General features: G+C 44.6%; 4 protein-coding genes and 2 long non-coding RNA genes across 10 annotated transcripts in view; 4 read left to right on the top strand and 2 right to left on the bottom strand.

Moving 5' to 3' along the window:
- The window catches only part of LOC135112993 (mucin-2-like), a 35567-nt gene extending 34646 nt beyond the window's left edge, over nucleotides 1–921 (top strand). Inside the window, exon 10 of the mRNA XM_064027913.1 lies at nucleotides 1–921. This exon is cut by the window's left edge and continues 1823 nt beyond it. Coding sequence (XP_063883983.1) covers nucleotides 1–409 — 409 coding nt within the window. The 3' untranslated portion in view covers nucleotides 410–921.
- A 1178-nt stretch (nucleotides 922–2099) lies between these two features.
- On the top strand, nucleotides 2100–7954 carry LOC135113406 (uncharacterized). The gene is made up of 4 exons (XM_064028663.1): nucleotides 2100–6108; nucleotides 6309–6374; nucleotides 6925–7011; nucleotides 7582–7954. Exons 1-4 carry the CDS (start codon nucleotides 5164–5166, stop codon nucleotides 7651–7653), a joined length of 1170 nt encoding a protein of 389 aa, XP_063884733.1. The 5' UTR covers nucleotides 2100–5163; the 3' UTR covers nucleotides 7654–7954.
- Nucleotides 7955–9034: 1080 nt separating this feature from the next.
- LOC135113405 (uncharacterized) lies at nucleotides 9035–15127 on the bottom strand. Of its 2 annotated transcripts, XM_064028661.1 has the most exons (10): nucleotides 14991–15127; nucleotides 13797–13925; nucleotides 13238–13400; nucleotides 12774–12864; nucleotides 11728–11929; nucleotides 10928–11112; nucleotides 10671–10767; nucleotides 10244–10397; nucleotides 9656–9862; nucleotides 9035–9479 (listed from the first exon to the last, which is right to left on the bottom strand). In XM_064028661.1, the coding sequence occupies exons 2-10, from the start codon at nucleotides 13921–13923 to the stop codon at nucleotides 9251–9253; spliced, it is 1455 nt and encodes a 484-aa protein (XP_063884731.1). In that variant the 5' UTR covers nucleotides 13924–13925; nucleotides 14991–15127; the 3' UTR covers nucleotides 9035–9250. The 2 variants fall into 2 exon arrangements, with proteins under 2 accessions (XP_063884731.1, XP_063884732.1); XM_064028662.1 differs by lacking the exon at nucleotides 14991–15127 and having other exon boundaries at nucleotides 12774–12861; nucleotides 13797–14150.
- Nucleotides 14492–21828, top strand: LOC135113412 (putative pterin-4-alpha-carbinolamine dehydratase). 2 transcript variants are annotated; one of them, XM_064028670.1, is made up of 3 exons: nucleotides 14492–14611; nucleotides 19698–19814; nucleotides 20714–21828. In XM_064028670.1, the coding sequence occupies exons 1-3, from the start codon at nucleotides 14576–14578 to the stop codon at nucleotides 20888–20890; spliced, it is 330 nt and encodes a 109-aa protein (XP_063884740.1). In that variant the 5' UTR covers nucleotides 14492–14575; the 3' UTR covers nucleotides 20891–21828. The 2 variants fall into 2 exon arrangements, with proteins under 2 accessions (XP_063884740.1, XP_063884741.1); XM_064028671.1 differs by lacking the exon at nucleotides 14492–14611 and adding an exon at nucleotides 17590–17759.
- Nucleotides 21829–25058: 3230 nt separating this feature from the next.
- Nucleotides 25059–27401, top strand: LOC135113414 (uncharacterized). 3 transcript variants are annotated; one of them, XR_010274828.1, is made up of 5 exons: nucleotides 25059–25083; nucleotides 25398–25512; nucleotides 25999–26124; nucleotides 26809–27087; nucleotides 27174–27401. It is a non-coding gene; the product is annotated as an uncharacterized LOC135113414 (long non-coding RNA). The 3 variants fall into 3 exon arrangements; XR_010274827.1 differs by having other exon boundaries at nucleotides 25061–25083; nucleotides 25395–25512; XR_010274829.1 differs by lacking the exon at nucleotides 25398–25512 and having other exon boundaries at nucleotides 25064–25083.
- The window catches only part of LOC135113413 (uncharacterized), a 47857-nt gene continuing 46902 nt past the window's right edge, over nucleotides 26602–27556 (bottom strand). Inside the window, exon 5 of the long non-coding RNA XR_010274826.1 lies at nucleotides 26602–27002. This is a non-coding gene — a long non-coding RNA (uncharacterized LOC135113413). The remainder of the gene's footprint in view (nucleotides 27003–27556) is intronic.

Genomic DNA, 27556 nt, shown 5'->3' with positions numbered 1-27556 from the left:
CACCAGCAGCAGCAGCAGCAGCAGCAGGTACGGCAGCACGGGCAGCAGCAGCAGCCTGTACGGCGGCACGAGTGGCGTGGGCACCTCCAGCAGGTACGGCGGGGCGAGCTCTTCCCTCAGCAACCTGCCGCCCACGCCCTCGGCCACCGCCAGCAGGTACTCGTCCAGGAGCACCACGGACACGCTGAGTGGCGCGGGCCGGTACAGCAGCAGCGGCTCCTCCCTCGGCACCGGCAGGTACACGAGCGGCAAGTATGGCTCCCCTGCCCCTGGCGACGCCTCGGCCAGCAGGGGCAGCGGCATGTCGTCCTACACCAGGACCTCCTCGGGGGGCGCGGGGCAGGCCAGCAGGTACGGCCTGTCCGCCTCCTCCAGGTACTCCTCCTCCGCAGCCTCCTCAGGCAGGTAGACCCAGCCCCCAGGCAGGCCCCGAGGCAGTGAATCTCGCCGCGCTCCGGCTGAGGGCACGGCAGGGCGGGAGGCAGTGTTGTTGGTTTGCTGTTAGCGCGGCAGACAGAGTGAAGGGTCTTGCCACAGCCACAGCACACAACACAGGCTTGTAGTGGTTTGTCTGTAGTGACTCAGCACCCCGTCACCAGTAAATAAGCACTTAGGCTCCCACTACCCCAGTCACCAGTAGTCCCGGTGCGGAGGGTCTCCAGCACCGTGGTGAGCAGAGCCAGGCAGGTGACTCTTCATTGGTAACAGTACATAGGCCCTCTCCTCAGCTGATTATCCCTGTATTACACAGCCAGGTAGCTGTAGACTGTGTGTGTGTGTGTGTGTGTGTGTGTGTGTGTGTGTATGTGTGTGTGTGTGTGTGTGTGTGTGTGTGTGTGTGTGTGTGTGTGTGTGTGTGTGTGTGTGTGTGTTGCAACGTAAATTCTCAACAGCTGAAGCATAAACACCTGAACATCTACACTACTGGAGTTTTATTTACCTGTGTGTGTGTGTGTGTGTGTGTGTGTGTGTGTGTGTGTGTGTGTGTATACTTCACTTAACCTCATTTTCTTTTATTCCTTATTTCTTCATTATTTTATTATGTTTCCTAACGCAATTTTTCTTTCCCGTTTAAAAAATAACATGTTTTCTTCACAGGTTATTGCAATTTTCTAATTTATTTTTTTCTACTTTTCATTCAAATTTGTCATGTTAGTTAATCTTCTTTTTACATTCAATTAACTTTCACATTCCACAAGTTATTAATTGCAATCTTAATTTAACCCTTCTATTTTTTTTTTCTAATTTGTTTTTTTTTTCTTCTCCACAGCAAACTTTTTTAATGTGTGTGCATATAATGGTATTTGTGTGTGTAGTAATGTATATATATATTTTTTTTACATTGCAAACTTATGCTTATTTTTTTCTCACATCTTGTTGCATTTGATACATATATATTTATTTATTCATTGATTTATTTGTTTATTCGTTAATTCATTTCTTTTTCGTCTTTTTCTTTCTTATTTGTAATTGTTTTTCTGCTCATTTAATTTACTTGATTTTATGTTTCTTTTTTCTTCTACTAAAATATACACAAGCTTTATTAACATATTTCTTATCGTATATCTTAATCAGTAACATTACAGAAGTAAACAAGTATAAATTTCTAATCGGTTAAAATGTTAATGCTTTCAATAATCTTAAGTTTTTTTTCTGCATCAGTGATATATTCAGTTTTAATCTTTCCCTTAATTTAAACATGCACAAGCTTAATTAACATATTTCTTAACCAACAACAGTACAAGAAATGAATAAAACTCTAAACTGCATTAATGTTATGTTCAGGCTGACCCAAAAAGCCAGGACACATCATTAACACCACTAACGTAACATCAATGGACACACCACAGTCGACACACAAACATTCTCACAGTCACTGCACCAACTTCTCGAAAAATACTTCCTTTGAACAACTTTTGAGGATACCAAGTCAAAATCAATAAAAAAAAGTACTTATTCCACCATGTCTGCAGTTTTTGGGTCACCCTGTATCAATTTATCCAACTGCTGCCACCAATTATGTTCACCGCAGCTTCTAAAAAAAATCTCAAAATCCCTGACTAACATTTTTTTCTCCTCTCCTTATTTTTCCAGGTATAGATAAGAAAAAGAAGCAAGGAACAGCCAGGTGTGTGACTCGTGGCCTGCACCTGAGTTACACCTGCCTAACCAAGTAACCAAGTAATCCATCTCCTCCTTATTCAGTCTTCTCGAAATCATAACAGCAAAACAGAGATCGTATTTTGAAACACTTCCGCGCTACACCTCCACTACCTTCAAAAAAGCTCTAGTTGAAATGACCCGGGTTTTTCAGAGATTTTTTTTAAAGGTTCTAGAGACAAATTTACAAGATTTCTACATTATTAACTGGAGAAACACTCTTGAGAACCTGGTTAATCATCTCTGTGGCCTTTGAAAACAGTCATGGTTAAGTTATACGGGTTTTTAAGAGTGTTTCCACGGTACTGGTGACAGATTAACTGGGTTTCTACATTACTAACGGTATAAACACTCTTGAAAACCTGAATAATAATCTCTACGGCTTTGAAAAATACTCCTGGTGAAAAAGCAGAGCGTTTCAAAATACGGACCAATATCTTGTGTTGCCCATAACAGCAAACGTAACACATATACACACACACACACAAACAATAACCATTATTTATTTATTTATTTATTTATTTATTTCCTTGTGTTTATGTAAATTGCCAATGCTTTTATTTTCCACTTTTCTTTGGTTAGTTCATTTGTTAGTTTCGTTTATGCATTATTCGTTTAGTTTTTATTTATTTATGTATTTATTTTTTTGTTTATTTCATTACGCTCGTTTCCCCTTTAAAGTCAATGTTGTGTAATGCATTCTTAATTATTGTACTGTATCCACTGTTTTCTTTTTTTTTTTTTAGTCCTTCATCTTTATTTCCTTTGTTTTAGTCCCTAATTATTTTTGTCTTTTATTCTATGGCGTATAAACTTTTATTTCTTTGAGTCATTACAACTGAATTTATTTTATTTTCCTTTTTATTCTCCTCTTTTTTTTTTACTTTCCTTGTTATTCTTTTGTCTTGTCTTCGTTAATTTTCCTTATTGTTCTTTCATTTTGTCCTCTTTCATTTTCCTTTCCTCTTATTTTCCTTATTATTTCTTTACCTCGTCTTCTCCTTGTCTGTTAAAATAATTGTGTGTTAGTTCATTCTTGATTCTAATTTATATTTACGTAAGCATCAAATTATTATTATCATTAGCATTATTACCACCGTCAGAGAGAGAGAGAGAGAGAGAGAGAGAGAGAGAGAGAGAGCTCCTTCCTTCTATGGTCTATACCTCGTCAGAAAAGCCAGGAAGGAAGAAATGGAATAACAACGAAAGGAAAAGAATAAGAGAAAAAGGAATAAGTGCAGGAAGAGGAGGAAGACCTAAAAAAAAAAATGATGAAAACACAAAAACTTTAAATAGAAGAAGAACAATAAAAGCAAATTGAAAGAAAAAAAAATAAGAATAGAAAGTGAAGGAGGAGAAGGACGGAGTTCCCAAGGGTGTTTTTATGATCCTACAGAGTTTAATAGAATCGAGTAGAAATTATTAGGGTTTTCAAGGATGTTTTCATGATGCTGGTAAGTTTAAAAAAATTGAGTAGAAGTTATTACGGTTTTTAATGGTGTTTTCATGATTTTGGCAATACTTTATCAAACTTTGGTGGAGAGAAATTAGAATAACACGTCAATTTTGTGATTTTTAAGCTACATTTCTTTTATATATATGCATTAGGAATCGGGAAGACCGAGCAAATGCGAAAATAGATATAGATAGATAGATAGATAGATAAAATAAAGAAATAGATACATATATTAAATAAGATATATAAGGAAATAGATAGATAGATAGTATAAGATAAATCAATAGAATAATAGATAAAATAAGATGAATAAAGAAGTAGATAGATAGATATAATATAATAAGTAAAGAAATAGGTATATAGATATATATGATAAGGAAATAAATAGATATATACAATAATATAAATAAAAAATAGATAAATAAGCAAACAAATAAATAAATAAATACAAGACGAATAGAAGAGAGAACCCGAGAGAAAAAGTCAAATGAGTTTCTTAGGCACCAACAGAAAACGGGCACAGGACTACAAATTTCAAGGCTCTGATCTACTAATTCTGGGTGATCCTTTTTGACCTTTCTTCAGGGACTGGTACGTTAATGGCACCCTCCCTTTTCTTTTCTTTCTTTCTTTTTTTTTTCCGAACTTTTTGTTGCCCTTGACCAGTGCCCATCTTACGTAAAATAAACAGACAAACAAAAAAAGGCTTATGTTACCGTGAGTCCTCCTAACACGAGCTGCTCCGCCACGCATCAATAGTGTGTGCGTGTGTGTGTGTGTGTGCGTGTGTGTGTGTGTGTGTGTGTGTGTGTGTGAGGCGCTGATCCCTTGCATAACAGCCTTCAGTGGGTCAGTATGTACTCGTATGTCTTCACGCTGCTGGGCTGGGAATGTGGTGATGGTGGTGGTGGTGGTTGTGGTGAGGGTTCAAGAATTTACATCGTTTACATTGTCAATACTACCAACTCTGAAGACATTCTGGAACTGTGTGTGTGTGTGTGTGTGTGTGTGTGTGTGTGTGTGTGTGTGTGTGTGTGTAATGATCTTTTAACGATGGCCATTTTCCATTGAGGCACCGCCACCACCACCACCACCACCACCACCACCACCACCTTTCCTTGCGTGGCCGCGTCGGGTAATGGAGTGATGGAGTGCACGGTGGATTGCTGGCCACTGTTAGCCAGTGATGGATGGTCACCGCTGCTTGTCCACCCCCACCCCGTCTCGCCTTACCCCGCCCCGCCCTCCAGACGAGCCTCGAGTCACGCATGGCGGGTTGACAACCCTCCAAACATTCACAGACTCCATTGACGCCTTTCCTGAGTCTTCCTTCGCGCGCCAATACTGCGATGGAATATTCTTGACGCCTTACTGAATTTGACTCAAATTTGTCACTGTCGTCACCTCTGCCCTCGTGGATGTGTGATGCTTGTTACATGTCTCCCTCATGGTGGTGGCGGCGGGGCTGAGAGGCCGCAGTGCGGCAGAGCCGTGGCAGAGGCGTGGCAGCGAGGGTGGAGAGCTGAAGGTCGCGGGGCGCAGGCAGCATGGCGGGCGAGGTGATGGACCTGACGTGGCTGCAGGTGATGGGCTTGTGTCCCTACGTGGTGGTGTCCTCCGAGGGCGCGTGCCGGGTTGGGTGGGTGCCCGCCGCGTGGTGCGTGGTGCGCCTGGTGGTGGTGGTGGCGGCGCAGCTGGCCATATACCTGGTGGTGCCGGAGACTGGCGGCAAGGGCTCAGAGGACAGCATCGCCACCAAGATGGGCAACGTGATGCTGAGGGTGGGCTCCCAGACTGCCTTCACCGCCGCCAGCGTGGTGCTGCTGCTGTGCAGTCCCCGCCTGCCGCGCCTCGTGCAGGAGCTCACCGCCCTCAGGAGGATGGCGGCCACCCTCTCCCCTCCGCCGCCCCTGGGCCACAACGTCTTCACGCTGAGCTTCGTGTGGGCCAGCGCCGTGTACTTCCTGTACTCCCTGTTCAATTTCAGCGCGCGCTTCATCCAGGCCGTGGCCAGCGGCGGGTGGTGGCTCACGTCGCTGCTGGACGTCGTGTTCTGGGTGCTGAGCTACGCCTCGCTGCCCGGCGTGGTGCTGCTGCTCAGCGGCGTCCTCTTGGAGCTGCAGGCCGCCACCCGCGCAGTGCTGCCCCCGCTCTGGGAGGAGCTGCTGGATGAGGTGCGGGCAGAGGGCACACAGTCCTTGCTTTGGTGTGCCGCCGCGCCCCTCAAGACCCCCGCCCTGGCGCTCTACCTGCGCCGTGCCCACATCATGCTGCTGCAGACGGAGGAGGTGCTGGCGTGCGTGGTGCAGTACCTGGGCCGCGTCGTGCTGTTGTGGCTGGTCTGCGGCTTGCCCTTCTTCACCTTCTCCGTGTACCTGCTGCTGGTGCGGCTGGGCAAAGAGGGCAAGATAGACTACAACCTCAGCCTGACGGTGCTCATCCTCACCACGCTCATGGCGGTCAATATGGGGGTGGAGCATCTCATGAAGGAGGTGAGGCGGCGGGGACTCCTTCCGGGACTCCTTCAGGGCACGCTGGGGGAGTGGGGAGGACCCGTGGGTGATGACGGTAATGATGGCGATGATAATGATGACATATTGAGATGAGGTGCGGGGGTACTCATTCACTGGGCGGGGGGGGATGCGTGGATCATGGCAGTAATGATGGTGATGATGGTGATGACTTGTTGCAGCGTCACTGGTGTGCTGGTGTGTTCCGGCGGCTGGCGTTGCATCCCGAGGTGGCGCCCCTGCCTGTGGTGAGTGTGGCGCAGTGAGGTACTCGGCTCATTTGCGCTTTTCCAGATTGAGTTGCCCTTGGTCAGGACTCTTGCATATAAAAAGGTCTTAATTATAGGAGGCGTAGGTGATATAACAAGGGGGACGTCAGCAAAATTCTCAGGGCCAGTAATTAGGACAGGACAAAAAATAACGGGTTCAAGTTTAAGTTCGAAGAAAAAAAAGAAGAGGCAGGAAGGAATTGGTTTTAAAGTAAAGAGGTGGATGATGACTGGAATAGACTCAGTAATCAGGTTGTTAGTGCTGAGTCATTAGGGAGCTTTAAAAACATTAGACAAATTTGTGGATGGGAATGATAGGAGGAGAAAGGCAAGGCGTGCTTCATTCAGGGACTGCCACGTGTAGGCCTGATGGCTTCCTGCACCAACCCTTGTGTTCTTGTGCTGATATGTGCTTAATTGGGCTTGTTACCTGGCCTCACCTGTTCAGTTATTTTGGTGTGTGTGTGTGTGTGTGTGTGTGTGTGTGTGTGTGTGTGTCAGTTTGTCACCTGCGTCGCCTCACCTGCAGGCGGGGAATGTAGCCGCGGCGTTGGAGCGTCCCCTGCAGGTCCGCATCACTCTGCTCTTCAACCTGGGGGGCGGCTGCATCACTGCGGTAAGCCCCGTGTGTGTGTGTGTGTGTGTGTGTGTGTGTTGCTCTCATGACTTTATATAGACCATAACCTAATTTATATTCCTTATCTTTTATTTAGTGCTTATATTTTTTTTTTGTGGTCGATAAAAATCTATCTATTTATTTATCTATCTATCTATCTAACTGTGTGTGTGTGTGTGTGTGTGTGTGTGTGTGGTTGGGGGTTCTGAAGGGATCAACTTACACCAACGTATCTGCTTTTCACAACTGTCTCATAAATTCATCTTGCATTCCTCCACATTTGCATAACACTGCGCACATTGTAACTCTCTCGTCTCATTCATTCATTTTCTTCTTGCAAGTTACGCTGATTATAACTTTAACTTCGATCATGCATTCCCTCTCCTCCGCTTATTGTCTCTCTCACTTCATTCACTACCTCTCCTACGCAAACTGACACTTTTTCACTTCATTCATTACCTCTTCTGCGCAATTTATCTCTCTTTCACTTCATTCATTCCCTTTCCTCTGACAACTTACGCCATGTCCTCACCAGCACCTCATAACTCCCTCTGCCCCTTCTCTTCCCAGGTGTGCAGTCTGGTGCTGTCCTACCTGGTGATCGCCTTGCAGTTCTCCAGCGACGATGGGTCCTGCGGGTAGCTAGTCATTGTTACCAGATACAGTGAAATTCCTCCGCTTTCAAGGGAACTTAGAAGGGAAGAACAGAAGTGAATATGGAGATTTGATATTGGAGGAAGGAAGGAAGGAAGGAAGGTAAAAAATGAGGAACGAAGGAAAAAATATAATGTCTGATTTCTGTAAGGCAATCATAACTAGAGAAAGAGATGCTGTTTTGTTCATTCCTAGAGCCACTATAAGTTCATGAATAGGAAATGTGTCTATCTGCTGTCTGTTCTTCACTTCTTATACTCTGAACGTGTGTATTTGCATTCATCTTGGCGTTCATGTACTCTTTTGTGTCTGTTATCCCGGTTTTCTGTATCCGTCCACTGTTATCTCGTGACTTTTGTGGACTGAGGCAAATGAAACAGGAAACATTGATGTGAGCGTATTCTGAAAAACTCCCGCGCCAAGCTTCCACTACCTTCAAGAGCTGTAGTTGAAGTGACACGTGTTTTTAAGGGTGTTTTTATGTTTCTAGTGACAGATTAATAAGACTGCTACATTATTAACAGGAGAAACACGGCTGATCCTGTGTGTCCTTTGAAAAGAGTCGCGGTGAGAGGGCGAAGCGTTTGTGAACTGACTCACGCTTCTGTGCTCGGAATAGTTCACCTGCTGAAGTGTGCGTTTCTAAGCATCCAAGTCTTTCATTCTATTGAACAGTTTGCTATCTAGTCCGTATATATATCCATAGTCCATTTTATAAGTATTTTGACCATGCCAGTTAATACCATATCAACATTATTATTATTTTCTATTAGTATTTATTTAGTTAAGTCTCTAAATATTTTCGTCTCCCTTGGCTGCTTCCTTAGGGCGAGGGGTTGGCGCCATCCACAAGTCTCCTCCAGCGGTTTCTGTCCCTTGCATCTCCTTCTGTGCCTCCCATCCTTTGCTGTTCCACCACATATCCCTCCATCTCACTCTTCGTCTTCCTCTCGATCTTCTTTCCTCATTCTGTTTTCTGTCGTGTGTCTCGAGTCGTAAAAATCCTCTCACTCCTTTTAACATTTAGCACGTAGCTTGTATATGTTAAATCCAGTCTTATATGTATTTTGGTATTGGCAGTTACTTGAATCACTGGCAAACACTTTCAGCAAACTTAACTTTCTTCCTTCCTCATGTTCGGCATTTGAATGTGTACTAACCGAATTGTAGCGGGTCTCATGGTGCTAAAGGATCAAGATAATCGATAAATTAGGATGAAATGGACTTACAAACGAGTGAATTGGAGTGATGAACTGAATGTTGGCTTGATTTGTGGTAAGGAGATTGAAAGTGTGTGAATATTAATGTGACTTTGTTTATTTATTTATTTATTATTTTAGTGTTTAGTAGTGAAGGGAAAAGTAAACAATTTGAACTAAGAACTCTGTATATTTCAATTCATTTTCTGACTTTTTCCCTGTACAATCTTTCACTCATTTCATTTCTTAATTTCCAACGAGAACTGTGCATATATTTCTCATTTACCCCTTTTAACTTCATCTCATTTTGCTTACCCTCTACCCTTCCTTCCTATCACCACCCTTACCACTCCAATTCTTCTCCCTATCCCCCTTCCTTACCCAGCTCATCCACCACCCTCTCTTCCCTCACCACCCTCTCTCCTTTCCTCACTCTCCCTCCTGAGTTTCTCCTCCTTCTGCTTGTCTCTCTTGATTCTGCGCACAATGTTGGCGTAAGTCTTGGGTTGCTTAAATAAAACACTGATAGGGAAGCGATGGTGTCCAAGGCTCTTCATTTCCTCTATCCTGCTCTTGGTTCTCTTGAAGGAGTACTGGAGGACACGCAAGCAGCCCCTGTGTGTGTGTGTGTGTGTGGAGAGGGAGTTTTTTTAGTATGTCCTTAAATTGTGAGGGAATATAGATACATGTGTACAGGCAGATAAGTTTATTTTTATCGACCGCAAAAGTACAGGTATTAAAAATATAAGAACAGTTTAACCTTATGACCAAACAAACAAACACACACACACCTGACATCCTCCGTGGTGAAGCCAGCGTCCAGCATGAGGTCCAGCTTAGTCCTGATGTGACTGACGTGAATGTTGGCCAGGTTATTATTGCGACGGAAGGCAGCTTGAATCTCGTGAACGGGACACTGCAGGCGCTCACTCAAGTAGGTCTCCAAGCTGCCGTGTTCCCCCAGCACCTGCCTCCGCGCTCGCAACCTGGTGAGGTACCTGCAGAGGGCGAAGTGGTGGTGGTGGTGGTGGTGGTGGTGGTGGTGAGGGGGAGAGTATTGGTGTTGGTGGTGGTGGTGGTAGTGTTGACAGGGTTAGTGTAGTAGTAGTAGTAGTAGTGGTAGTGGAGGTGGTAGTGGTAATATTACTCATTTCTTATCTCTCTCTCTCTCTCTCTCTCTCTCTCTCTCTCTCTCTCTCTCTCTCTCACACCAACACCTTCCCATCTTCCCTTCCTCCTCTTCTTCCTGTCTATTTCCTCCTTCTCTTGCTCCTCCTCTCTTCCTCACCAGCACTTTCCCATCATCCCTTCCCTTCCTCCTCCTGGTCCCTCTCTCCCCTACCCCTCCTACACCTCCTCCTCCTCCTCCTCCCACTTACCTCTCAAAGACAGGCAGTGAGGCATGACATATCCAGGGCTTGGGGTTGGGGCAGCCTGCCTCCGCGGCCTGCCTCAGCCTGTCCTCTGTCACCTCCAGGTTGTGGTAGAACACCCAGAGGTCTGACAGCACGCTCTCCATCGGCACACCGTACTCTGGGGTGGGTGAGGTTACGTTAGGTTAGGCTTGATTTGAGTGGATAATTTGTCAAAACGCACATACACACACACACACACACACACACACACACACTTAGATTAGGCTACATTTTATGGGTCACAAAAATATAGACCAATATGTCAGGAGGAGAAGAAAAGAGAAATGATAAGAAATAAAATAATAACAAGAATAAGGACAGTACAAAAAGGGGGAGGAGGAGGAGGAGGAGGAAGAGGAGGAGGAGGAGGAAGAGGTGGTTCCATACATACTATTAAAAATGTCAATAGTGGTGTTTATTTTCTTGATATCCATCGCCAGCACCTGTTTGGGCTTCACCACCTTCTCTGCGACTAATGGAACAGGTATCTGCAACAGTAATAGTAGTAGTAGTAGTAGTAGTAGTAGTAGTAGTAGTAGTAGTAGTAACAACACTCAAATCATTATCACCAACTCTCCCTTCCTCCATCTCTCCTTCACTCCTTCCTTCTCTCCCTCACTCCTCTCTCTCTCCCTCTCCTCCCTTTACCTGCAGTCTGTGGGCAAGGTAGTACACTCTGTTGGGGTGGTCAGGAAAGCAGTGGGCCTCCCTGATGAACTTGCGCTGCAGCTTGTCAATGGTCTGTTGGGAGAAGTAGCAGAATCCAAGGCCGTCCGACAGGCTCAGAAACAGATGAGGACCCAGCAGCTTCTTGAACTTCTGGTGTAGTACATCTAAGAGAGAGAGAGAGAGAGAGAGAGGAGAGAGTGTTAGTATATGTAAAGAGAGATATATTATTATGATCTTGCTAATTTCATGCCTCCTCTCCCCTCATGCTTGCTAAACAATAGTTCTCTCTCTCTCTCTCTCTCTCTCTCTCTCTCTCTCTCTCTCTCTCCTGTCCACCTCCCTAATGCAAGAGTTAGCCAGTGTTTCTCAATGATGTTGCTTTTAGTTTCTATCTATGCATTTTGCACTTCTGTTTCTCCTGTCTGTTTGTTTGTCTGTATGTAGTGTGAAGTTTCTGTCTGTCTGTCTGTCTATCTCTCTCTCAAAAGCTTTTTAACTATTTATTTATTTATCTTTTCTTTAATTGGTTTTGCTGCCCTTAATCAGAACCACTCACAAAAAAAGAAACACACACACACACACACACACACACACACACACAAGACCCAACATTCTATCTCTCTCTCTCTCTCTCTCAGTTAATATATTTCTTCCCTTTCCTTTTTACTATCATTTCATCTCCCACCACTGTTATTTATCCCTTCCCAGCACTACCACTGACACAAGCACTCTGTCTCACCCCACACACCCTCAATCCCTCCCCCATCACCCCCACCCACCAGCAGGCTGCAGCATTAGCCATGGGATGCGCTGGAGCTGCTCTGGGGACACCTGGTGGTCCTTGAGGAAGTAAAGTGCTTTTAGGATGGCTTTGTCGGACACCAGGAGGAAGTTGTTTGTTTGTACCATCTTCACTGCTCTCTCCTTCGGGATGTTGAAGAGACGCTGAAGCTCGTAAATCACTGCCTCGCCCACATTCAACTGCAGGTGGGAGTGTGTGAGTGCGTGTGTGTGTGAGTGTGGGTGGTTAGACTGTGTGGTTAGGTAGGTAGAAAGGTAGGTTAGGTTAACAGAAGATTGGGTTAGGTTAGTAAAAGATTGGGTCAGGTTGGATTAGTGGAAGACTGGGTTAAGTATGTTAGTGGAAGATTAAGTTAGATTAATAAAAGATTAGGTCAGGTAGGTTAGGTTAGTGGATGATTGGGTTAAGTAGGTTAGGTTAGTGGAAGATTAAGTTAGGTTAGTAAAAGATTAGGTCAGGTAGGTTAGGTTAGTGGATGATTGGGTTAAGTAGGTTAGGTTAGTGGAAGATTAAGTTAGGTTAGTAAAAGATTGGGTCAGGTAGGTTAAGTTAGTGGAAGATTGGGTTAAGTAGGTTAGTGGGAGATTAAGTTAGATTAGTAAAAGATTAGATCAGGTAGGTTAGGTTAGTAGAAGACTGTCAGGTTGGTGTGTACATAGACAAATAAATAGGTTAGGATAATACATGACTGCTTGCTTGGTATATAGATTGATAGATAGACTGAAAGTTAGAGTAGCAAGTTAATTTATTGTCCCTTCCCATCAATGCACATACGATTAATAAATTTGTCTCCTATCCATGTAATATTAGGTTCCTCTCTCTCTCTCTCTCTCTCTCTCTCTCTCTCTACTCCCATTACCTTCATCAGCTTTGCCAAGGAACAGAAAAGAAAGAAGGAAAAAAAAACAAGAGGAAGAGATAAGAATATGATAAGGAGAATAAGAGACACAGAACCAGGGGTCATTGGCAGTCTGGGGTCACATCACCGGCCTTACAGAGAGTGCCACGGTCAGAGACTCTCACCCTAATGTCCAAATCTTCATCCCTGCTGTTAATATCCATCGGCATCATCTGCTGGGCCTCGTCGTCCTTCACCTCCTCCTCTCCTCTGCTGCTAAGAGAGAGAGAGGGAGAGAGAGAGCGATTATTTAAGTCTTCAAAAAACACAATGTACTTTTGACATCTTATTTGTTTAGCATGTTATTCTTCTTTTTTATAAGGGCCTGATTTTTAAGGCAAGAAAACTGGTAAAAAAATGCCCACTAGAGGTACCAGAACTTGAAGGAAACAGCCCAGAAAAGCAAACAATTTAATCCACTTAGTTCTGTGGGTGTTCTGGGGTTCCTGTGGCCCGGAGGATAGAATGGCAGTCTTGGGAACCCTGAATATTGCGCACCAGTGTTCAAATCCCACTACGCAGGTACTTAAAATATAGATAAAGGATAAAAATGACCTGTCTGTGTGTGTGTGTATGTGTGTGTGTTTACCTCTGGGATATATCAGTGCAGTAGGAAGAAAGGGAAGCAGACAGTAACCCTAAGATTTCCCCCCTCCTTCGCCTCCTCCTGCTCCATGTGAAGGCACTGCAGGAGGGACTGTCTGTGTGTAGGTGGTGCTTCCCTTCATCCCTCATGCTGGGACTCACTACTCCTGAAATGACACACTTTGGTAATTTTGTATTTGAATTAGTAGTTTTATTCAGTCAGCCTAAAATACTGGTTCATTCTTGTAGTTATTTATTTATTTATTTATTTTTTTTTTATTTTAATGAGTAAACTTTATTCAGCTTCTGCCTTAAATATTGGTTCACTTTTATAACTTTCTATTTTAACATATATTCTGCCTGAACCTCGAGAGAGAGAGAGAGAGAGAGAGAGAGAGAGAGAGAGAGAGAGAGAGAGAGAGAGAGAGAGAGAGAGAGAGAGAGAATTCCAGTACCTTCTCCCTTCCACTGACCCAAAATTTAACCTAATTTCTTTTAATTCAACCTTCCTACATTGACCTCCCTAACTTAACCCAGCTTGACCTTCCTAATTTACAACTCACCTCTTGACCCAACACAGCACGAGGACAGGAGATGAGGTAAGGGCGTAACCTGTGATGACCTCGGCACGCCCCAGTAGGCCCCAGCACGCCCACGCACGCCCCAACTCAGCACGTGTCTTATAATCATGACTAGAAAGGAGAAAGTTTAACCCCTCCTCTTCTCTCTTATTTTTCCAGCTTTTTAATTATTTACAGATGGTTTTTGTAGTCCCAGTTTAGAGAAAAGGGATTTATCTTCGTGTCACCGCATCTCTAGAGGTTAATTAAGGGCTGGGAGGGTTTAAAATAGGGGTTAAAATATAGCGTTTGTAAAGTGACCGGCCGGGGAGGAATCAAAACAATAACAGTATGAGGGAGTAAAGATATGAGCCGGGATGTTTTTGTGTTTTATTGGATTTTTATGTAATTGAGTTTTTATGTAATGTTTTAAGAGCTTATTGTGTTTTGTAGCTTTATTTAGCAGTTTATCATATATCTAGGTGAGAAATTATTGTATTTTGTCTATTGCGTAATCTGGATTTAAGGAAAGATATCTCACTTCATGTACTTAAATTAAGACCTACTTTAAGGACATCTAACCTATTTTTCTTTCTTTTATTCTCGTTTTTATATTTATTAGTAATGAATTTTAGTACAGTTGAAAAAAAAAATGAAGCTATTATATTTCTAAGTTTCCATCCCGAGGTGAAGACTTTGCCAGCTGTTCACAGGACGCGCGTGTTGTTGAGAAGGAAAACAAACACGAAAACGCATACTTAACGTGATTACTTGTTAACTTGATGTTGAGAGGTGGTCAACTACTGCTTCCTGGTCAGGTATGGAGTTTAAGCCCTCCTGATGAGGTGGGTTTAACGGCACAAGTAGAGACGATGTACTTACGGTTCTTAAATTTCATAATAGGTCAGTCTGTCACATTCCTCTAATCGCTTGGAAGACAGCTGGAAATTTGGGAACCTTTGATGGTGAGGCTAATGGCAAGTTCAAAGCAAATTAAAATAACACACGGGCGGGAGAAAAGTAAATAAACTAGAAAACTGAAGAGAAGATACAAGAGGAACCAGGAAGGGAGTGAAGGAACCAAGCAAAACAGGAGAGAGGGACATAAATAAATGGTGTTAGTGTCAGTACGCGGGAGGGAGGTGGCAGGAACGTGGGAGGCTGATGGCAGGGAGAACAACACCACACCTTCTCTACCTGGTTATATTTCACGAGCAATGCCAGTACACGGAGGAAATAAGGTGTACAGGTGCAGGCAGGCAGGGGCAGTGACAGGTCTGGAGGTCAGCTGCTCTGTCTGTCTTCCTGGTGGTGGCAGGCTTGGTCAGGTTCACCCCCAACTCGAACCATTGTCTACTTTCTCTTCCATAATGGTCCGAGTTGGTCGAGATGACGGTCCGAGTTGGTATTTCAGAATGGGTTGAGTTCATCTTCCCTCAGACATTACCACACTTCCCTTCCTCACTTCCTCCACCCTAAAGGACTGTTTTTTTTTTTTTCCTTTTTTTATGTAGGAGGGACACTGGCCAAGGGCAACAAAAATCCGATAAAAAAAAAGGCCCACAGAGATGCCAGTCCCAGAAAAAGGTCCAAAGCGGCAGTCAAAAATTGAAGGATAAGTGTCTGCTGTTCATCAACCACTGGCTCGGGGAGAAGTGGAGCCATGACGCCATCTTTGAAACTGGCCACAGGAACCAGCGTGCAGTGGAGGATCTGATGCTCAAGAGTGACACAGAGTTCTGGTGGAGGAACCAGGAGCCTATTGGAGGGGAGGGCGCCATGGTGTTGATTGGCAGCCACTTGTTTGTGAAGGTCGAGGAGGAGCAGGAGGTGGAGGAGGACATGACCTACCTGTGGTTGTTTGGCGGCATGGAACATCAGTCCAAGAAGGTGTTTGCCGTGCCCCTCGACGCCCCACCGGATGAGAACATTGACAAGGACACCCGCATTCGCCTAATCTGCCAATACATCCGTCCTGGCTCAGTGGTAGTAAGTGGCAGGTGGGATGCGAACCTTGCCCTCATGGACTACGGCTACAGGCACCTCGTCAGCCACTTAAAGGCCTCCACGGTTGACACACACCCCAAGACACACACCAGGGCGACCACAGACAGAGGCACACACACAGAACCTGCAGTGGCTGTGGAAGGACATGAAAAATTCGTAACGCTGCCAGGGAACCGCCCCAAGTATTTTTGACAGTACTTCTCCCACTACTTGTTCCTCCACCAGTTCCCAACATAGCGCCTCCACCACTTCTTGCGACAGGCGGCCCGGATGTGTCCCCACGAATCGGAGTGCCCCGGGACAAGTGGTCTCTAGGGTGCCTCTGTTATTCCCTCAGCCAGTGTCAATGTGGACTACTCATCTAGCGGTGAAGTAAGTAGTAGTTGAGATTGAATGGTTGCATGTGTGTACTGATGGGGATCTTGATGCTCAAACTTATATATTTTTCATCAAACTGGATTCCTTGTTTGTGTTTTTCCATCATATCTTGCCTGAATATAGTAAAAGGGGTCTTGATGTTTAGACTTGTGGTTCTGGTAGTGGTTCTGTTAGTTACCATGTCTCTTATCACCTCTTCTGTGTATGTATCAGTCCCTCAGCTAATGCACACTCCATTCCTTCATACCTTCATCCTTCAGTCTGTTTAGTTAATTAGGAAGATGAGGAGGAGAAGGAAATGGGGGAGAAAGGAGAAGGAATGAGGGGGAGAGGAAGAGAAGGAGGAATATTGTAAGTTAATAATTGTATGTATATTTTTGTAGCTGGAATTAACGTTTTATTGACTAAGTATAATAGGAATGTAGAGTTTAATGATATATATGTGAGTTTAAGGTGGAGAGAGAGAGAGAGAGAGAGAGAGAGAGAGAGAGAGAGAGAGAGAGAGAGAGAGAGAGAGAGAGAGAGACTGGAATACCGAGATAAGGACAAAATATTCGTTCTGCCTCAGGGTAACTCTCTCTCTCTCTCTCTCTCTCTCTCTCTCTCTCTCTCTCTCTCTCTCTCTCTCTCTCTCTCTCTCTCTCTCTCTCTCTCTCTCTCTCTCTCCACTTAAACACTAATGAGATAAAATGTGTGTGCTTCTATTAAACTTTAATTGTTATCACAAAAACACGAAGGAACAAAGAAAAGACTAAATGGCAACTGACCAATGAAGGAAGGAGGGAAGGAAGGGAGGGAGGGAGGAGAGGAGGGAACGTGAGAGGAAAGAATGAGGAGGAAGTGAGAGAAGAGGAGATAAGGAGGAAGGATTAGGAAAGAAAGAAGGAAGAAGTATAGAATAGAGGAAGAGGCGAGGAAGGAGAAGAGGCAGAGGCAAAAGAAGGAGAAAAAGAGGAGGAAAGAAGAACGTGTGGGCAGAGCTAGGAAGGAAAGGAAGAGGAGGAGTGGACGAGAAGAAGAGTGAAGGAGAGAGGGAAGAATAAGAAATAATAATGAATGAAAAGAAGGAGAGAAAAGAGGAGGAGGGGGAGGAGGGGAGGGGGTGGAGGAGATGGAGAGAATGTGGAGAGAGAGAGAGAGGAATGACTAGTGAAAACGATGGAAAGGAGGAGGAGGAGAGGAGGACGTGGAGGGAAACAGGGAGGTAGAGGAGAGGAGGGGATGAGAGAGTGAAGGAAGGAAAGAGAGAAGAGGAGAGAATGAAGATGGAGAGAGGAGGAGGGGATGTGGAGGGAGACTAGAGGATGAAGGAGAGAAGGGGAGGAGAGGAGCGGATGAGATGGAGGGGGGGAGTAGTTTCACTGGAATGGCCAACTTGTCACTTGCCAACTCAGTGACTCCCTCCTCGCGCCCTCGCCCTCAGTGAACCTGTTGCTGTGGCGCGGGAAGGAGGCTGTGGCTGGCTGGCTGGATCTACTCTCCCTCCCTCTCGCTGCTCACTCTTCCTTTCTCACACTGCCGCATCGCTAATCGCCCTCACACACAGTTTCATCACTCTCCTGTTGAAATCATCGGAAAATGGTAAGAGAGAGAGAGAGAGAGAGAGAGAGAAGTACTGGCATTGTTTAGAGAGCGTGCGTGCGTGTGTAGATCAATATTTCATAGCGATTACAAAATAGAAAATACTCAAAATATCTTCAGTTTCTCCGGTATTACAGCTCCAGTCAGCCGCCAGAACAGTGCATTATATACATACACTCTACCTACAGTTCTTTTGTTACGTAGGGATATTGAGTTAGGAGCAAAAAAAAAGAAAAAAAGAAAAAATATATATAGGCGTGTGATTTAGATAAGAACCCCCTCCTTAGATTTCAAGGGACTGAGAGAAAACGGCATCGATCAGCTGTTTCAAAGAGAGAGAGGGAGAGAGGCATACACGTCGAAGTCTATATACAAAACATATCTGCCTATTTTCACTATCATCCCCATCCATACATCTAACCTTTTAAAAACTCCCTAATGACTCTGCACTAACAACCTGATTACTAAGTCTGTTCCATTCATCCGCCACTGCATTTAAGAACCAATTCCTTCCTGTCTTTATGCTCAGATGTGTTTAGCAAGCTTGAACCCCAATATTATTTTTTTTTTATTCGGATTTTGCCCGTCACTAGTAATGTTTTGTTGATTTGCGATGTATTGTAATGGTGTTCTCTCTCTCTCTCTCTCTCTCTCTCTCTCTCTCTCTCTCTCTCTCTCTCTCTCTCTCTCTCTCTCTCTCTCTCTCTCTCTTAGCAACAAGTGGTGTAGTTGGTCACTGCCAGTTTATAATGAATTAACTTGGCCTTGAATAGTAAGCAAGGTCATCTGAGACGCGCCACACGCACTAGGGGGGGGAGGGAGCGGAGGGGTCTGGGGGGTGGGGGGAGGGAGTGGAGGGCTCTGGAAGGGGGAGGGAGGGAGTGGAATGGACTGGGTGGGGCAGGGAGGGAGGGAGTGGAAGGGACTGGGTGGGGCAGGGAGGGAGGGAGTGGAAGGGACTGGGAGGGGCAGGGAGGGAGGGAGTGGAGGGGTCTGGGAGGGATTGGAGAGGTCTGAGAGGGAGTAGGGAGGGAGTGGAAGGGTCTGTGCTGGGCGGAGGGAGAGGAAGGGTCTGGGAGGGGGGAGGGAGGGAGAGAAAGGCTCTGGGAGGGGAGGGAGGGAGAGTAAGTGGAGGGAGTCTGGGTGGGAGGGGGTGGGAGGAGTGGAGGGGTCTGGGAGGGGGAGGGAGGGAGAGGAGGGGTCTGTGGAGGGGGAGGGAAGTACTGGATGGGTCTGGATGTGTGTTTTGGCAAGATTCCAGGTTTCTCTCTCTCTCTCTCTCTCTCTCTCTCTCTCTCTCTCTCTCTCTCTCTCTCTCTCTCTCTCTCTCTCTCTCTCTCACATAATCCAGCATTGCCTCTGTATGCCTTTCTTAACACACATACAAAGTTAATACACCCTCAGTTTGTGTAGAACAGTAAAAAAAAAAACTTGTCTCTAGGCCGTGCAGCATCACAGCATCACAGCATCACAGCATCACTGACACACACACTATACAAGCAGGCAGAGTACAAACACAACACCTACATCAGCATGCAAGCCTCACTCACTGCCAAGGTCCACATTTGTACACCTCGCCCTTGACTGTCTGACACCACACCCCTTTGTGAAGATATTAAGGAATCCTGTCACTATGTTTGTAAAGATGTCAAAGGGTTTCTATGTCAGTTTTCCCACTTCTAAAGCAGATGTCTTGGGTTTCCACACCTCAGACATTGAAACCTTGAAGTGTTTAGAGTGAAATGTTTATTTATAGTATTTGCATCTATGTTGTGTTCACTGAGGAATTCAAGCCACACACAGACAGGCAGTGGGTGTGGCTATGTGACTCCTCTGCTCTATCATGTCAGTCCTTCCATTGAATAACACACTCAGGCAGACAGTAGTTGTAGTGCCATGACTGCTGTGAAGCCCTCTGACACTGTGTTATCCCCACAGAAACTGACAGAACAGCAGCGTGCATCGGAGCTGGCCCCTCTACTGGCGGCCGGCTGGGTCATGGTGAAGGGCCGGGATGCCATCGTTAAGACCTTCACCTTCCAGGACTTCATTCAGGTGGGGCAGGAGTGGCTTGACCTTCTGTGCTGGATGTGGAGGAGGGTGGTGGCCAGGTAGGAGAGGCAGCTAGGTACTGGTGGGGCAGGAGTGGCTCTACCCTGTGTGCTGGGATGTGGGGGTGGGTGGTGCCAGGTAGGAGAGGCAGCTAGGTACAGGTGGGGCAGGTGCTAGTTACTTTTATTTCTCTACTAGTCTGTGTTCTCATTAACTATTACCATTGTGAATTACTTCTTATTACCTCTTTCCTAGTTTCTCCTCCCCTCTTCTCCTGTTTTACATCTCTATTACTAATCTCTAATGCTGTCGCCTGCTGTTACCTGCGTTGAATTACTGCTGTTAGGTCTTCATTAATGTCATCTGCTCGCTTTCTATCAATACAACTTAACTTCTGAAAGCAGTGCTATGATTTACCTTCATTGCTTCACAGGGGAAACTTGCATCTCTTCATACACAACACAGGTGATCCTCTTGCTTAACACTCTCACTGCCACACAGAACAATTAGCAGCATCAGAAGTAATGCATGAAATCTTTATTAGCATCTACAGGAAAGAAGGGTATTAAAAAGAAAAGATTTAGCAATTTCTACCCAGTTTAAAGATTGGAGATGGCTGTAGAACAAGTAAAGATGTCTCACAGTGATTGGTGATTAAGGAAAGGTGTACAGAAGAGCAGTCAAAGGGTTAAAGGGAAGTGTATCTACTTATCAGTGGAAATGTTTGCAGCTGAGGTAGTGGGTGAATAGGAGGAGGCAAAGACACACAGGGCAGGAAAGGATGGAGGTCCAAGGCTGCTGAGGTCCTGAAAGATAAGACACCAGTGGTAGGATGAGGTAAAACACACACTCACAAACACACACATGCGGTCCCAACACAAGACAACATACCGCTTTTTCAGGCATGGGGGTGGATGAGTCGCGTGGCCCTGCAGAGTGAGAAGAATGACCACCACCCAGAGTGGAACAACGTGTACAACAGAGTGGAGGTAACCTGGTCCACGCATGACTGTGGCGGCCTCTCCCTCAAGGACGTCAAGCTGGCGACCTTCTGCGACCAAGCTTATGCCAAGAATTGATGGGGCGGATTGACTGGAGGGATGAGTGATAGGCTGAAGGGATGATTGAATTGATGGGGTGATGGGCTGATGGGGTGATTAGATTGATGAAATGATGGGGTGATTGGGTGATGGGGTGATGGGGTCAGAGCAGTATTGGAAGAGATGTATAGAGACAGTCAGAGGGACAAGGAATTCCTACCAGACCTGTTATTGGTGATTCCTCTAAAGAAACACAGTGTTCTCTTCGTTGTTGGTGTTTCCTTCGTTGTCTCGTGTGTTGTGTTTTTCATTTCTTCTTTTTTCGTTTTCTGGTTGTCTGTTCTTGTTTTGTTTTTCTCTTTTTCTTTTCTTTCTTTTTCTTTTTTCTTTTTTTTATTCTGCTGCTTATCTTTTTTTTTTTCTTTATTAATTTTCTTTTTCTTTTTTTTGCATATCTTGTTTTCTTGATTTTTTTATTCATTCCTCTTCATCTCTTTTTCTTTTCATATATCCTGCTCTCTTTTGCCATCTCTATTTCTTTTTATTTTTTTATTTTTTTACATTTAATCTTACCTTCATTCTTTATTCTTCATTTTTATTATTTTTTTTTACATATTTCATTATTTTTTTCCCCCCCATTTAATATTTCTTGTGCTTTCTTCATTTTCTGTATGTCCTTTTTCTTTTCCTTTATGCATCTTTCAATTTCTCTTCATCCTTCCCCCTTTATCCTCTTTTTTACAGGAAAGTTGTGCTCAAACTGCATTTATATTCTGATAACCCCTAAATTTTTGTGTTCATTAAAATTTCAGTGTATAGTTTAGTTTTGTAGGAGATATTCTTGTGTTTCAGATGGTTTTGCATGGATCAGTATTGTGTTGCACTGAATAATACTGTGTTCTGTCTTGTTGCGGTTGATTATATGAAATTAAGTATCTGATTGAACATTTCGTTAATAAATAAATAGTTGAATTATTTGCTGTGCTGTGCTGTGCCTAAGAGAGAGAGAGAGAGAGAGAGAGAGTTGTTGTCTGATACGATATTGCGCACAAGGCAGGCGTCAGACTATACATAAGATAAAAAAACAGAAGTTTACAGAACAATAGTAGAACAATAAGAACAATAATAACATTAACAAGAACAAGAACAATAACAATAACAATAACCAAAACAAGTGTAGTTAAAACAGTAACAGCTGAAAATAAATAAGTAAAAAAAATAAAATAAATAATAATAAAAATAATAATAATAATACGAATAATAATAAGAATGATAATAATATGGAAAATCAATAAAGAAAGGAAATTATATAAAGAAATAAATATAATAAACAAGGAAATTAAACAAAGAAATAGAAATAAAGAAAAATAAATAAACATAATAGAATAAAATAAGAATGAATAAAAATAAAGAACAAAATAAAAGATTAGTACAACAGTGAAAAACTAGGAATGGTAAAGGTAAAAGGTGACAAAGAGTTGAGGGGTGGTAAAATGAAAGACTGATTGGTAACAGCCGCCAAACTGTGGGTGTTGGGCTAACATGAGGTGTAGATGGTCGCCTTGCAGCAGGTGTTGGCACACGGCGAGGAGAGGCTGTTCGCGCGGGAGCAGGTCTCCCACAGCAGGACAGTCCAGGCAGTAGTGGCGCAAGTGATTTGAGTTGGGAGAGTGGCACAGGGGACAGGAGGTGTAGTGAGGCTCGTCTCCCAAGCCAGCCACCTGTCACAGAGGGCGGTAGCCGAGCCGCAGCCGCGCCGACACCACATTATGCCTCCTCACCCATAGCCCCCGACGGCGATACTTGAAGCGATGGTGACGAAAGGCATCATAGTGCTGAATAGTAACACTGGCCGCCCTCTGGTCGGCAGTCCTGTCGGCCGTAGAGAGTAGGGAGGCTGCTCGGATCCTGGTCCTGAGGCACCGGAGGGAGGGGGCAGGGCCAGCGTCGCAGCTTTAGCCAGGCGATCCACTGTGTCATTGTGTCATTGTAAGCTAGCGAGACATGGCAGGGGATCCAAAGAAACCTAATGACCAACAATCGGTCATGAGCCAAGGCCAGGGCCGTCAGGATCCTGTTAACCAGATGACGACAGACTGGGTTTGGCGAAGAAAGGGCTTGAAGGGCTGCCTGGGAGTCGCATATAACAACACCGTTGAGGCGTCTTTCACAGAGGAGACTCACAGCATCTAGGATGCCGTGCAACTCACAAAAGGTGGAGCTGGACTGAGCCGGCAGCCGACGTCCAACCCAGCCCTCTGCTGGAGGTGCCGCGTCAGGAGAAAAAATTGCACACCCTGCTGTGCCGTCCGCCTGCACGGACCCATCCGTGTAGAGGTGGTGTGGCGTGGCGATGGTAGAGGTCAAGCTCATGCAGCATGTTGACTATCCTGGTGGATATGGGACAGCCTAAGATGAGTCTCATGATTGTGTTCTGGAATTTTTCCAGAGGCTCCAGTGTAGATTTGGGCAGCTGCACAAGCGTAGGGGACGAGATAGTCAACGACTGATCGAATGTAGGCAGTGTAAATCGTTCTGGCCACGGGGATGGAGACACCAGTAGCGTTATTAAGGAGCCACCAGAGAGAGAGAGAGAGAAAGAGAGAGAGTTTACTCACACATAGGAAAATGAAAGCATAGAAAACAGACAACAAGAAAAATGGTTCTGTTCTGGGCTGCCCGATGGCACTGGATGGGAAAACAGAAGGAAGAATACCTCTGGGTGGCCAAGGTACAGATGGTAGTGGTAATATAAGAACATAACAATATCATAACTGACAATATTATGAAAGATCTGACACAAACCCCTTATTTCTTCTATAGCCAATCATTGTGTATTGAATTTTGTCAACATTCCTGATATCTGTTATTGAATCTATTATATAACCACTTCCCTAGCTTTTAATCGTAGCAAGTAAACAAAACAATATAAGAAAAATAAATAAATAAATAAGGTAATATAAATTTCAATAGTCACCCCTAAAATTTAATCAACGCACGCCATCTAGTGAATGAAAACATAAACATGCCTGGAGAGTTACGCTTCCTCTTGCTTACCTCTTTAGGTTCCTGCACCCTCGCTATTCATTTCCTCCCCAGACACCGCGAGGAGCTAACCTGGTGCCCGTTGCCGTGAAAACAGTGAAAATCAAGGAAAAATTTAAGTGTTGGGCTTTCTGTCAGACATGTGGCTGGGGAAGAGAGTAAGTATGAGTGGAATAGTATGCGGGATTGCCTCCTTGGGGTATCGATGGGGCAGTGTTGTGTGTGGCGCCGGTCTCTGCCTCGGGTTGGTGGTGTGAGGTCAGCTTGGTTGTGGCTTAGTTACGTTTTCTGTTGTTCTTGGTGTGCCTAAGGGTTCTGAAGGCTGGGTAGAGCTGTGAAGTGTTGATTGATGTATTTATTTCCCATTAAGTTAGCGTTCATGATTTCAGTAAAGGTAAAGGGTACTTTTAATGATGTATTGAAGCTTGTGGTGGTGGTGGTGGTGGTGGTGGTGTGCGAATTTGGGTCAACTCAACGCTATAGTGGAAGTCAAAGGTTGTGATGTAATATTTTTATCAGTTGTATTGAATTTGTATCATCAATTATAAGGGAACGGCATTCACCAATCAGAAATATACACGCACTGTGACGTCATTTAACGATACTCGCGCCGCCATCTTGAATCACCAATTAAGCACTTCAACTACTACCTGGCTCGTTCATACCGTTAACTACTACCTGACTCGTTCATACGTTAAGTACCCCCTGACTACCATACGTTAACCACCACTGACTCGTTCATGTAGTTAACTAGCATTGATTTAACCATACCTCCATATCGTTAAGTGCCACCTGACTCGTTCGTACCACCGCCCAGCCCACCACATCACGCTAACAAATGCACCACAACACCACAGAAGGCGAAATGACCACATCAGCCATCTTGCGGAATAACCAATTGCACTCAAACTACCACCTATCGTTAAACCACACGCGCGCACGCACACATACCTTATACACACAAAAAAAAAAAAAAAAATAAAAATAAATAAATAAAATAAAAATAAAACTGGTATCGTTGCTGTGTCGTTCTGGTTTCTCTTCAAAATACAAACCTTTCTCCTTTAACCCATTTCTTCTTTTTCCGGGTCGTTCACACCGCCTCCCCTGCGCACCACACTTCATCACATCGCGCTGCGCACCTCACGGCCGCCATAACTCGTGCAGCCATCATAGCTTCTGGCCAGGTAAGGTTAAATTGGATATTTTCTGAACCATGTATAAGGTTTAGACGTGTTGCTCTTGAATGTACTGCAGTAGGTACATTGTGTATTGTAGGGAAGGGTACAACGGTTTATTGCTTCGAATCTCGTAGACTCGCTTGTTTGGACGATCACGGAATGAATTTTTAGTTTATTTATTTTTTTTTCAGTTGTACGATTACGGAGTTTTTTATTTATTTATCTACTTTTTTTTTAGTGTAGTTTAAGCGGAAGCAGTAACCATTTATATAAACTAATGCCCTTTTCTTTGCATACCCAACTTTTGACCGTCCCAGTAGTGCAGCGTAACCTTTCAAGACAAACGCCACTCACGGTTCTCGCCAGCCACTCTTGCGTAGACTGGCCCATGTGCTGGCTGACTGACGCGGGGTCTTCACTGGCTTTGTAGAGAGTGTAAGTGCGTTGGTAGTGTTGTGTGTGTGTGTTGATAAGAAGTATTTGTGTGAGGAGGAAAAGAGGAGAGGGGGAAGAGAAGGAAAGAAGAGAAAGGGAAGTATGGGAAAGGAAAATAAAAATGGGGAAGTGGAGGACAGAGAAGGAAAGCGAAAAAAATTGTACCGTAAAAAGTGAGGAAGAGGAGGAGAGGGGAAGAGAAGGAAAGAAAAACGGATATCCAGAGAGAAAAAAAAATAAATAAAGGGAAGAGGAGGAGAGGGGGAAAGAAGGAAAGATAAACAAATAGACACGTATGGAAAAAAGGAAAAAAAAGTGATGGGAGGGGATGTGAGAGGATGCATGGAAAGAGAACTAACTTTGCCTAAAATCTGTTTAAAGAATTAGGCTTATTTGAGAGAATGGTGGCAGGTGTGTGTGTAGTGGTGACAGCTACACAGGTGACAGTAATACAGGGACAATCACTTACACCCTTTTTCTCCACAGATCATGCCCTGCCCTGCCCTGCCCTGTCGAGTGGAGTCACCAGGAAAATTGACTGTGTAGCATTGAGAAACCATCGGATCTTCTGGAGGGTTGGTATCCTTTGGCATTTGAGACAGACGCCCGCTGGTATGTATCCTTTGGTTCCCCATTGGTAACAGTACAATTGATATAAGTAGGGTTTCCTCATCAGTACAATTCATACTCGTAAGTTAAAATTTGTGTGTGCAGTCAGTCAGTTCAGTAACGAGGAATTGATTCAAATGTGTGTTTCCACTTCAAGATTGCTCACACATTGTTAAATTTGTGTGGCTTCGGTCAGTTTAGAAGGAAAGAATGCTGCCACTTTCCCCGCCTCTGCTGTGTGGTGCGGCAGGGTGCTCGCAGGCTGCCTTGTGAGACTTGATACGCCAGACAGCAGAGGCGGATACGACAGCCTGGTCCCTACCTAGTCTTCCTCTCTTCTAGACGGACTTGAATTGTTTATCTGAGGCGTTAGTTGTTCGAAGCATAAATAATAATGTGTTAAAAATCAGCACAGCAGGTGTACATTTAAAGACATTGAGAGTGGTAGTCCTGAGTACGATATGAGAAAGAAATACTTGGTTTTTACACATTTATCGTTGGTTTATTTTATTAATTTCTTACAAATTTTTTTTCTCGTTTATTCCTTACACATTTATCTCAAGTCTCTCAGCTGGCATGTACTTATTCTCTATGCAGGCTGGATTCTCGGTCCAGCCTGCATAAAGATTCATTTGTGGTCTCTCAATTGCTAGGTGGGATTTGATAATTTCTGCTTTCCCCTCACAGCGAGGAGGGGGGGCCGGTGTCTCCAGCTGACGTCCCATTACAGTGTGGCAGTAGTAGTGGGGATTTGTTCGTAGGCTTCGTACTTCAGTGATGTCAGGACCACCAGAAGCTGTCACTGCAACTTTGTCGTCTCTGCATCCGCCTGCCAGACCGCCACACGCTGGGCAGTCGCAGTGTCAGGCGTTCTCGGTCTTCTGAGGTTGAAGTCAAGCAATTAAATTCTTTCACCTGAGAAATCACACGAGTTTCCTCATGCAAGGCGGCTGTGCAATTTTACAGGTAGGTCATGCATGCATATGGTCATTTGGCATCTTTGAGAGACAATGAAAACGTGCAAAACTACCCGTCCCTGCATCTTCCAACAGAAGGCCTGACCCATATAATCCCAATCCCTGAGTTTTGAGGATTGAGGCAGCCGCGTCCTGGAAAATCTTACGACCTTGATACTACGCAGCCTGTGGTGAAAGAAAAACCTGTCTAGCACTACCAAAAAGGCTGCTTGGTGGAGACTACTGCAAAAGAGAAGGAAACCTCATGATGTACACAACAACTGTCTGAACAAAATAAATGCTGTACTGACTCAATGCACCCAAGACTCGCTGTATATAATCCTATCCTGTCCTTTGGCCGCCTCTTTCTTCAGACATGCTTAGGTTAGGGGAAAAAAGGCTGTACGGAAGAGCCTCAAGACAGTCTACGTCTCTAGCATTCAATATCCTGTCATGTTTCCCTCCTCTCGCTACCCTTC

The sequence above is a fragment of the Scylla paramamosain genome, chromosome 25, assembly GCF_035594125.1.
Source record: "Scylla paramamosain isolate STU-SP2022 chromosome 25, ASM3559412v1, whole genome shotgun sequence".
Taxonomy (NCBI): Eukaryota; Metazoa; Arthropoda; class Malacostraca; order Decapoda; family Portunidae; genus Scylla; species Scylla paramamosain.
Note: the sequence above shows the minus strand (reverse complement) of the source record. Positions and strands in the feature narration are given on the sequence as shown.